Source organism: Helicoverpa armigera, chromosome 7 (genome assembly GCF_030705265.1).
Source record: "Helicoverpa armigera isolate CAAS_96S chromosome 7, ASM3070526v1, whole genome shotgun sequence".
Lineage (NCBI taxonomy): Eukaryota > Metazoa > Arthropoda > Insecta > Lepidoptera > Noctuidae > Helicoverpa > Helicoverpa armigera.
The window spans coordinates 5,519,244-5,531,604 of NC_087126.1; the positions used below are offsets into that span (position 1 = coordinate 5,519,244).

At 36.1% G+C, this 12,361-nt stretch overlaps 1 protein-coding gene across 1 annotated transcript in view; it reads left to right on the top strand.

The window, feature by feature from the left end:
- Positions 1–8,265, top strand: part of Jeb (jelly belly) — a 79,005-nt gene extending 70,740 nt beyond the window's left edge. The window contains exons 3-4 of the mRNA XM_049847430.2: positions 3,088–3,248; positions 3,727–8,265. Coding sequence (XP_049703387.1) covers positions 3,088–3,248; positions 3,727–3,786 — 221 coding nt within the window. The 3' untranslated portion in view covers positions 3,787–8,265. The remainder of the gene's footprint in view (positions 1–3,087; positions 3,249–3,726) is intronic.
- The last annotated feature ends 4,096 nt before the right edge of the window (positions 8,266–12,361 follow it).

The window sequence follows — 12,361 nt, forward strand, 5'->3', positions numbered from 1 at the left end:
ATGTCACCATCCGGGTGAGTCTATCAGACATATTATATCTGGTTGTTCTCGTTTGGCTAATGGTGAATATTTGCACAGACATAACCAAGTGGCCAAGATCATCCACCAGCAGCTTGCTCTGCAATACAACCTTGTAGACCTTGAGGTACCGTACTACAGGTATGCGCCCGACCCAGTTCTCGAAAAGGACCATATCACGTTGTACTGGGATCGATCTATCATCACTGACAGTACTATTGTAGCCAATAAGCCTGATATAGTGGTGATAGATCGATTAGCGCGCCGCGCGATGATAATCGATGTCGCCGTTCCGCATGAAAGCACAGAAAGAGAAACAAATAAAGTATCTCGACTTAGCGCACGAGGTTGTCGCCATGTGGAGTGTCGACACGGCTGTTATTGTGCCGATCGTCGTTACGGCCAATGGTTTAATAGCCAAGAGCCTCGACGAACACCTCAGGAGGCTCTCGTTGGGCGGCTGGATCAAGGGACTGATTCAGAAGGCAGTACTCCTTGATACGGCACGTATTGTGAGGAGGTTTCTGTCTCTGGGACCCTAACCACCGGTACCTTGGACCCTGTGCCCGATATCGGTGGCAACCTATTTTTTTATATTTTTAAATGTTTTTTATTTTTATATTCAATATTTAAAAATGTAAGAAATATGTGCAAGAATAAATTTACATAAAAATAGTCCCAACACAAGGTTTTGATAACCGTAAAGTTTAATTCGGCGAACAGTCCCGATACTGCTTACGAATGCACAAGACGTCGTCACTGCCTCCCACAAAGTGAATAGATAGAGTCTAAGGGTAGAGGTGTATAGAGGGCGCGCGCAATCGAGCCACGGGCCGCACACACCCCGGCGTTGCTAAAAATAGACGCTCGCGAGAGAGTGGCCTGCCGTCACAGTCTGTGTAAGCAAACAGTTTACTCGCCGACTTTCCGAATATCGTACGCTTAACTGACCGAAACTTACAACCTCTCCGGGAAACACCAAAGCCCCACTCACTTAATGCAACCGAATGGATGAGAATATTATATTTTTGATGTATCGTACCACTAACGCGTTCGTCGACTTTTCATGTAATTACTTATATTTTATCATATAATATATCTTTGAGTACACGTTATAGGTCTACAAAGTGCGTCATAAAAAGGTCATCTAAATATCATGATGTAATATTTTGTCCTACGCCAATAAAAAGTTAGATAGGTAAATATCAAGGAAACTTAATTTAACTTTGTCGGTCAAATAATATCAGAATTTTATTTGATGTTTTCTGTGTACGTAAGTACTTAGTAGAATTTTACTGTGGGAGATAAAATGTTCGCTTTAATCCCTTGCAAGCACAGCGTTGCTATGTATGTAACCTATCGCGCTCCTTAAGACTATCAGACTTATAAGAATTTATTACATACGTGGGGGTTTACTCGCGATGTTTTTCCTCCCTCGTTACAAAGTGAGATAAAACCTTAGAATCTTTGAAAATAGAATGTTGTTATTTCTGGTTGAAAACAAAAAGAAAAGAAGATGAAGTACTTTAAGTTAAAATTGAGTTTTGTAATAGAAAATCTTGCAGTCTGATAAGATTTCCAGAATTTGCCCCCATATAAAGAAAATGCTGTTGTTACAGCCTTTTTATCGTCCCACTGCTGGGCACAGGCCTCCTCTCACATGGAGAAGGATTGAGCATTAATCACCACGCTTGCTCAATGCGGGTTGGTGATTTCAGACTTTATAGTCCAGGTTTCCTCAAGATGTTTTCCTTCACCTTTTTATCAGCCATTGGTGTCTAAGTATCCTTAGAAAGTACATACAAACTTAGAAAAGTTGCATTGGTACTTGCCTGACCCTGGAATCGAACCCACACCCTCATACTCGAAAGGTTGGTTCTTTACCCACTAGGCCACCACGACTTTAAAGAAAATGCACTTTTAATGTATAACTAAATAATAGTAAAGCTTTTTATGCTTAGAGTACTTATGATTGAATATTAAAAAAAAACCTTTTCATGCAATAATATTGTAAATCAAGAAATTAAGCTCAAGTTCCATCATAACAGCTCTTTATCCGAGTGATAAATAAACATAAACATTAAATACTTCACCCTCATAACATAGTATCCTGTGTACTATGTTAGTACAGCTCATTAAACCTTTCCAAGAGACGGACTTCGGAGCACAATTCATAAAAGAACAAAGAACCCAAAGTCAAAAGTGACTTGGTTTACAACGGAGGTCAAAGTTCACTACCCTCTGGGCCCCGATTCTCCTAAATTAATAATGTCAAAATCGAATAGAAATCGAATCGCAATATGATTGTAATAGCAGTTTTAACCATATCGGGCATTCTGCTACTAATAAAAGACCAATCGTATTCGATTGACATTTGATTGGTGTGCGATTGGTCTGCTATTTTGATGATTTTGGTATATACGGTAGTTTGCTGTACAATCATTTTGCAATCATAAATCATTTGCAGACAAAATGATTCATTATTGAATGACAGAAAAGGATAAAAACGTTTATTTCAAAGAAAAAATAGCGGAATGCCACAACCGCTTCAATAGTAATCGAGTCGGGATTGGGTCTCAGTCGAATCGAGTCGAACGTCAATCGAAGGTCGCTTAAGTAAAATTAGGAGAATCGGGCCCCAGCTCAAGTAATGACTATTAACATTCAAACCGTTATAGACAGGTACAATTTTTGTCTATGGCCTCACGAAACCCAAATGAAACGAATGGGTACCGTACGTGCTACAAAGCTATTATTACCCGATGGGTAATAATAGCTTTGTAGCATGTTTAATTATTAATGAAGAATGTTTATGTTACACAATAGATAAGTAATTTGTCATACTGTTCGTGGAAAATTACGTTTAAAATTTGAATATGTATGCAGAGCTTGATTATCCTGGGTTAGATATTTGTGTGAAACGACTGCTCCGCAATTAAGTGTAGTTCATAGAGAACAAATCAGATAGTAAAATAATCCAATCCGTGTGTTGCCCTCTATTTGAAAGAAATTTCCAATCTTGTGTTGTTTCACTCGATCCGGCAAGTACAAAAGACGCTTTGTTTTCAGAATGTCCACCGGCCGCGGACGGCATGGAGCGGTTCGCGTGCCCCACGCCCGACCGGCAAGGGCGCTACCGCTGCATTGACGATCATGTGCTGTGTGACGGCTTCATCGACTGCCCCAGCGGCGAGGATGAAGACCGACAGGCCTGCATGTTCTATAAAACGGTGATTCTATACATACTTATATTAGTTATAGTACAGTTTATTCACTATCAACGGTGCCTTAAAAATACAAGCTAAAAGCTAGCTTAGCTAAAAGTTATTTTCCAGTGAACTTTTTGGGATAAACTTAAAAATAACGCCATGTAAAACACCATTTCTGAATGGCCAGTTTTCAGTATTAAAACACAGTTTTTGCACTAAAATAAACCCAAGCGAGTATATATCTTTGTGTATAAGCCGTAGGAAGCAACCCTGGAGTCGGAAGTAATTCCCATATTAGGATAAATAATTAATTGGAGAGGCCGCCGTTAGTGTCCCGATCAAGATAAATTAGTGTCCGGGTGAATGAATGGACACGTCGTTTGGTTAACTAATAGCACCCAATGCTGAAGCGACGAGTGTGAAACATTTTCATTATTGACTGTATTTAAAGAGTCATTAGATTGTAGTAGTGGGAGACTAACACCCCTTTTGTTTGCAGACAAAGGCCCACCTGGATGTCCTGGCCGACGCGCTGCTGCGGTGGGCGCGCGGCCGCTAAGGACGGCACCCCTCCCGGACCCTGACCCCCTAGTGCTCTAATACTCCGCCAGTGCTACACGGACCTCATGTAAAATATACGATCGATTGGCCCCCGTGCTTATATGCGATCAGTGAAAGCTGCGAACTCCCAGGAATAGTATTCGGGCGCAACCAGTCATAACTCGTACATGCGTTGGACGTAATGAAACATATCAAGTAGTGGTGCAGCCTATGCCAAAACATGACCACTTAAAGTGTAGTGTAAGGTTTCCGACTGCGACAATCGAGACAGCCGAACGCGATGCGTGCTGGTGCGCGCTACCCACTGGAGGAAGGAAAGCAGTGATACGATCTGGTTTCGTCCCAATTTAACTTCTCCGCAGCTGATTTATTTTCCAAGTATTTCATACCTTCTAGCACTTATTGAACTAAAATGTGAGACTGGTAGTCAACATTGTTAGACAGTAGAACATATACATAAATATTTTAGAATAGTTCTTCATTTGGCAAGACGTAAATGTTTGTCGATTTGTTAAAATATTTATTCACTTTATGTATTTACTCTACATTAAGTTATGACATTCCTTATTATAATGAGGGTTGTAAAGTATATAAGAGAAAATTTAAAATATGTTGTATATAGATAGATACCTAATGAATTATTTGATATTTATTTAATTAGTCGGCCTATATGCAATCGACGACTGCTCCGACGAGCTCGCCTCGTACCACGCGGTGCTCAGCCGTCGGCGGCACTATTGTCTATTACTTTCCCTGATTTGTCGATAACTATTTACTTAAGTACATTATTTTCAAAAGATAATTATTAAGATAAATGTGAGAGCATTATGTATTTTAACATAAATTAATCTCGACTAGAGGCAGCTATATTGTGTACTGTTATAAAATAATCCATTATGATAAATACTATTTGTTCCTTAATTTGAGTAATCGTATGTTTAGTAGTCAATTTATGTATGAGTTACTGATATGTTCAATATGGCTAGAACAAAGTTAGTATTTCGACTGAAAAATATAATTGTTACTGCCCTATGCCGATCAAGTCTGGGATTACACTTGATGAAAATATAATTGTTACTGCCCTATGCCGATCAAGTCTGGGATTACACTTGATGAAAATATTCTAGTCACTGATCAGTTCCTATTATTTACTATGTTGTGTTGTTAATTTTATGTAATACCTAGATATAACTTGTTACATTTATTCCAATAAATTATTAGTTCTGTTAAACAAGCGTTGTTCTGCAACGACAAACGAAATGAGGCCAAATGCCTGTAACAAATGGCACGAATTCATTGACATAAATTATTATCTCAAGAAAATACTCAATTAATATAATAAATTCAATCGAACATTATGACGACGCATTGATAGGAAAACTTGTGTAGCATAAATATGAATAAAAATATACTTGGTACTCACAGTATTTTACCTAATAAGCAGTTTCAATGAAGTTGATTTTATGGAACGAGCAATTATGTTTATTACTTATCTATGTCAAACGAAAAAGATCGCTCAATGTTCACATCCACTACATTTAGCTAGCTATTAAGGAAATATAATTCAATAATGAAGGTGACGCTACATTGCGTACGTGACCCATTATTGAATTATTTTTAGATTTTAAAATTATAAACAGATAAAGTAGAGATAATTTAAAATGTCAACATTATATACTCTTTAGGAATATTTATTATGTGTATAAGGTAGCACATAGAGATTCCGTCTACGTCGTTTGGTAGTAAGTAGTCAATATTGCACCAATTAACATTTGATAAAATTATGTCTAGCACCCCATATTCTGTGTGTAGCTAGTGAATAGAATAATCAGTTTTGTCGCAAGTATTAAATTAAGATTAATTAATCATTATTGCATTCTATTCATAAGCAAAATGTAGATTAGACAAATTATAAAATGTATATGATATTAAATTACTTATATTAAAGTGGATGTGAACAAACAGAAGATAAGTCATATTTGAGACTTAGGAGGCACATCGAAGCAGGATATACTTATTTACGTAGAAGTTTCCTTTTAACTAATAGTACGTAATAAACAAAAACTTGAGTAAACACCGCTATAGTCTGTTAGAACGTGAGTTCTTGAGCCAACAGACTCAGCGGTATTTACATTTAACACGACATTTACACAAATTCTGTTGGAGTATTAAAATTGATCAACAAATATATAGATGCCTGGCTACCTGCTTTGATGTTAATCTCATATAAGACTTATCGAAAATTCAGTATTAACCAGTCAATTAATGATAAAATATTATCCAGTAAAATTTTATTCAAAATTCAATTACCGTAATACAGAATGGCTTCATATTTTAAATTCGATCCATTTTAATCCATCTGGAAAAATGCATAACCAATTATTATGATCGATGGGACAGTTACAGCGATACAGTGAGGTCAAATGGTTATGTCAATGAATTCGGAGCGACAATTACAGTTCTATTGAAGTAGCATATCATAAGTTATCCGCCAAATGTTATGATTTATTTATTATTGCTATCGAGTTAGAGTTAAACATGAAATAGTTTTACTATACCCCAAGACTACTCGGCATTTATAGATATTATGATTGTATTTACTTTTTGTGAATTCATATTTTTTATTTCACTTCAACATGTCTAATTAGAACGGAAAATAATTATCTTTAAAATTAATCTAAATGCACTAAAATTTGCCTGTTTCGTATGTGCACAGCAATTTATTGTGATATTTTAAATACTTATAGGTTAAGATGCAAATCAAGATCTCGGGAATAGACTATGTACCTATCAATGTGATTAACATTAATTTAATATATGTATTAGTTATTATGTACGTATGATACCTGCGTCACAGTTACGTTAGTCTGTATTAAATACAGGCGCATCATGATTAGATACTGTTTAGGCTTTGCACATCTATGGATACCTTATTTATTGTATGTCTATTAGAAAAAGTTACCTTGCAAGTATTCAACCTCGTATTGTTTCAAAATGGCTCTTATTTTTGTTCCTGTGTCCTTATTACTTTAGAAACATTTTGCAATTTTGGTCAATTTTATGGATATATACCTGTATGTGTATGTAGAATAATGAGGATGCTAATCGTGTTGTTCAGTCCAGTCTCAGTATGGTGACTCGTACCGAGACGCAGGACTACGCGGCTACGCGGCTACGGGGCTACGCGGCTACGCGGCCACGGCGCACTGCCGCGGGTCGCGAGTCGGACGCTTCTCGTCGTCACTGAGACCGCTCATATGTGTCTTCGCCATTACTTCGACGCACCCCTCACTATACCTATTTATTGTATTTATATCTAATGATTGTTCCAATATATGTAAGCACGATCTATGAGCACAACTTGTCAAATAAATATAATAAATGCCTACTTATATCTAACATTTACACATCGTTTCTAGACACTTTTATACGATTCGCAGTTTGTTGCGACTGAAAACCGTACTTCTACGCCTCTTTTGGAAAGGAAAAAATGATGCTCATTAAATCTTCCGAACTCAGTTCAAATTAGATATTATTGAAATATCTATTTCTCATAACGTACCTAAGGTATACCTTACCTAAAATATCTTTACAAGTCAAATGGGAAAAGTACTTCGACGATATTTACTGTTGGAAAACCATATTTTTAGATGTCACACTTGTAGTGGGTAAATATTACACTAAAACTCTTTATTTGGTCAATTAAAAAATACACATAAAACATTTTCATAGAAATTTTGCTGCGTTACCTAATCTTCGTCATTTCACAGGACGAATCTAATCATTATTTCATTAGCCGTTCTTCTTGAGGGAATTATAATTTAAAAATGCAACTATTTTTGTAGATACATATTTGATTGATTACCACTAGATAGAGATTAACATATGTATATTTTCTCATAGCGTTGTGTTTGCCAAAAGACAAACAATTTACTATCTCTGATACCGCACAAACTGTACCGTTGAAACTTTGTTGACTCACAATATACCGTGGACAGTGACGTACTGTCGGACTCTGTCATGTTAACTGACTCCGAGAGGCAGAATCGCTCGTGCTCACTCAGGTAGGCCACACAGGTCGTTGTCATCGCATAGCTTGTATGAAAAATGGAATAGCCTCTGAGAGAATATTCGCCACGCTTATACATGAGCGCGTTACGAACAACAACTCGTTAATCGACTTCCACATTCCAGAGAGGTTATGCTTAATAATCTTGATGATCCTTCCACTGTCATTCTCTCTGAGAATATTCTCACTTTTCAACCGTGTCATGGAGTTGCCTAGACATTTCGCAGAACATGCCATTGTCAGCAACTCATATGGCGATTATCTTATAACGACTACGCTATTTTGTAGGCGTAATATACTTTTGGACTATTTATTATGTATTGTTAATTACTATGTATGTTGTATTAAGAAAAAAATTGAAAAACAAAAATAAATGTTAATAAATGCCTCAGCCAGATAATATAATAATTGTTTTATTTCCCTCCGTTCCAATAAATAAAACGCTGTAATATAAAGTACATTAATGGCAGCCGGGGCTGCCGAATTGTTCGAAAGAGTTACCGGGTTCCTGCATAAAAGCCCTACGACGGAACACGACGATTTTTAGACATTTTTATCGTCGTAAAAAAATGTAGGTACCTATGAAATTCATAAAACCTCATCAATACTAAATACTATGCGGTCGTAGTCATAGTAAACCAAAACACAACGTGGCTGCTATAAACCGTTTCTTAAACTAAGTAGCCTCCATGCAAAGGTATTTCTTTATAAACTTGTATCCGTATTAGTTTCAGTCAATAAGAAAAAATAGCTGTACCTATTCGAATTGTGAACCTCTCCTATTTTTGTTCGTCGTTACGTCGTCGTATTACCAAAAGTAAAAAGGGCACATCCATATGATATGGTTCAAAATTCACATTCATTGAATTCAAATAGGTTGATGAGTACATTCGGATAGTACCTCTATTTAGTGGATTTATGCGGGGAGCACATATGTTTAGTTTAGTACATAAGGTAGTAACTAAAGCAGTATTAGAAGGGGAGTAAGTAAGTACATGAGAGAGCACATAAGATAGTTCCTAGAGGAAGTCTTATAGAGGAGTACATAATAAAGCATATAAGTATTGAGAGTATACAAGGTAGCTCTTATCTTAGGTGTTCTCTATTTTTAGGGAATTTATAGAGGAGTGCATAAGGAAGGACATAAGGAAGTACATGAAAAGAAGGAAGAAGTGTAACGACTTAAGTAAATTGGGAATATACAAACAGACAAAGGTATATCCACGACTGCACATAATATGTTCATTTAGCTTATTAGAATTTCCCGCTATAAGCATCGACAATTTCAATGATAAAACTTTGAACCCTGAGACTGTAAATGTACCCCTGCGTGACGTAGCACTTTAAACGCTATTTCAGGCCATAATATAATAATATGAACAGAAGTAAAAAGCACAATCGGGCTAAAATATTTCTCAAGTATAATACCACCCTAATAATGCTTACACACTCAAAAATAAGCGTATAAATCATAAATCTGGCAAAAATCTGTTGCCTGTTTTAAAATGCATTTCTGAACTGCCTCTGTACCGTCAATTTAAACTGTAAACAGAAAAACAATCGGGTTTCATTTCTGAGCCACACACGAGCATAGATGTAATATAATAAACAAGATTGCGCACGCTCACAATATATATTTACGAAAATGAACTCTATTCCAACGCAATAAAGTATTAAATTGGTTGCATAATATACAGAGGCAAATCCGAGCCGAGAGGGATAGTTAGAACGGAGGCCGTTTGTCTCTTTCTAACACATTGCCAGCATAAAAAAATGTTGTGATCAACAGTTTTGTCTTCCCAAAAAAACAATTGAATCACATATATTTTTATCTTATTTTAACAATTTTATTGTAAGTCAACAAATTGATAAAAATCGCATTAATTTATTATACGAATAAATTATTTATATAAATTATTATTCTTAAAACATAAACAACATAAATTTTTATTTTGTTTTTTTTTTTTCTAGCGGTAACCCTAAACATTCTTAGCGCGTAATCAACATTTAAAATTTTGTTTATTTTAAATCAATTTAAACTATTTAAATGGTGAAAAAGTGATGCGTTTATACTTGTAAAAGTGAATCCTATGGTGGTTGCAATATATCGTTCCACAGGTTAGCTAATAAAAACATTTTCGTAAACCAATAACTAGGGTGCCCATGAATTCTTGTAATGAGTGAAAATATGGGTGATGGATTTTAAAACTGTTGTACTATTATTATAGCTTCCCAAAAAATGAAGAAAGGCGACATACATGGTTCAGCAGTCTATACAACATGTAACGTAATTAACGCACACCCTCAAACACCCCAATTAGAATCATCCTCCGAGCCTTTTTCCCAATCATGTTGGGGTCGGCTTCCAGTCTAACCGGATTCAGCTGAGTACCAGTGCTTTACAAGAAGCGACTGCCTATCTGACCTCCTCAACCCAGTTACTCGGGCAACCCGATACCCCTTGGTTAGACTGGTGTCAGACTTACTGGCTTCTGACTACCCGTAACGACTGCCAAGGATGTTCAATGACAGCCGGGACCTACAGTTTAACGTGCCATCCGAAACACAGCCAATGGTGTCTAAGATATACTTAGAAAGTACATACAAACTTAGAAAAGTTGCATTGGTACTTGCCTGACCTGGGATCGAACCCGCGCCCTCATACTCGAGAGGTTGGTCCTTTACCCACTAGGCCACCACGACTTTTTTCAACACACCCCAATTAGAATATTATGCTATAATCATAATACATACACTGAATTTTTAATTTAACATGTATATGCATTGTTATTTACTAAATTAGTTATACCAATTCTTGGAGAACTTTTTGGTCATACTACTACGCACGCAAATATCGCGCCGCGCGCCGCTCGACTCGACACAACATAACGAAACTACGGAAAAAGCCGACAATACACGAAGTCTTATTACTTTGAGTTACGGTCTATTTGAATTTGTTTTGACTGTATAGGGTTAATATGACAATAATTTCCGTAGTTTTAATTATTTTTGGGATAAAAAATTACCTATATTAAAAATGATATAAATCGATTCAGTAAACGATTCTGAACAAACTAATTTCAGGATGTGCGTTAATTAAGTTACATGTTGTATATGAAGTAGAAATACAAAAAAACAGTCTTCACTTCGAATCTTCCTGCTTTTATACTGCTAATTCCCGCTAATTATTAAAAGCCTTTATAAGTATCTTAAGGTCACAAACTGCGTAAGTTAAAACTTCAATACCAATCTGCGTTTATTAATCTTAGCAAATTCGGATTTGTCTCACATAGCTTAATTTCATAGTCACCCTATTAGAAAGCATAGATGTAGTATACTATAAACAAGATTGCGCACGCTCAAAATATATATTTACGAAAATGAACTCTATTCCAACGCAATAAGGTACTAAATTGGTTGCATAATACACAGAGGCAAATCCGAGCCGAGAGGGATAGTTAGAACGGAGGCCGTTTGTCCCTTTCTAACACCTTGCCAGCATAAAAAAATGTTGTGATCAACAGTTTTGTTTTCCCAAAAAAACAATTGAATCACTTATATTTTTATCTTATTTTAACGATTGTAAGTCAACAAATTAATAAAAATCGCATTAATTTATTCGTTATAATAATTTGTTCGTCTTAAAACATAAACAACATAAATTTTTATTTTGCTTTTTTTTTATTTTCTAGCGGTAACCCTGAACATTCTTGGCGCGTAAACAGCATTTAAAATGTTGTTTATATTTTTTGTATTAAATCAATTTAAACTATTAAAATGGTGAAAAAGTGTTGCGTTTATACTTGTAAAAGTGAATCCTATGGTGATTGCAATATATCGTTCCACAGGTTAGCTTACAATAACATTTTCGTAAATCAAACAACTAGGGTGCCCATGAATTCTTGTAATGAGTCAAAATATGGGTGATGGATTTTAAAACTGTTGTACTATTGTTATAGCTTCCGAAAAAATGAAGAAAGGCGACATAAACGGCTCAGCAGTCTATGTGTGAAGCAAAAATACAAAATAAAACAGTCTTCACTTCGAATCTTCCTGCTTTTATACTGCTAATTCCCGCTAATTATTAAAAGCCTATATTAGTATTTTAAGGTCACAAACTGCGTAAGTTAAAATTTCAATACCAATCTGTGTTTAACAATCTTAGCAAATTCGGATTTGTCTCACATAGCTTAATCTCATAGTCACCCTATTAGAAAGGGACAGACGGCCTCCGTACTAACTGTTTCACTCGGCTCGTTTTTTGGGTAAAAGTGCGCAGTCCTGTTTTCTATATTATGTCTATGTTAGAAAGGGACAGACAGCCTCCGTACTAACTGTTTCACTCGTCTCGTTTTTTGGGTTTATGTGCGCAGTCCTGTTTACTAATATTATGTCTATGCACACGAGCCACATCAATTTCCGTGCCATAGACAAAAATCCATTCACTCTGAGCCTCTGTGCATCTACTACACCGAACACATCGATATATATGTACTACGTACTA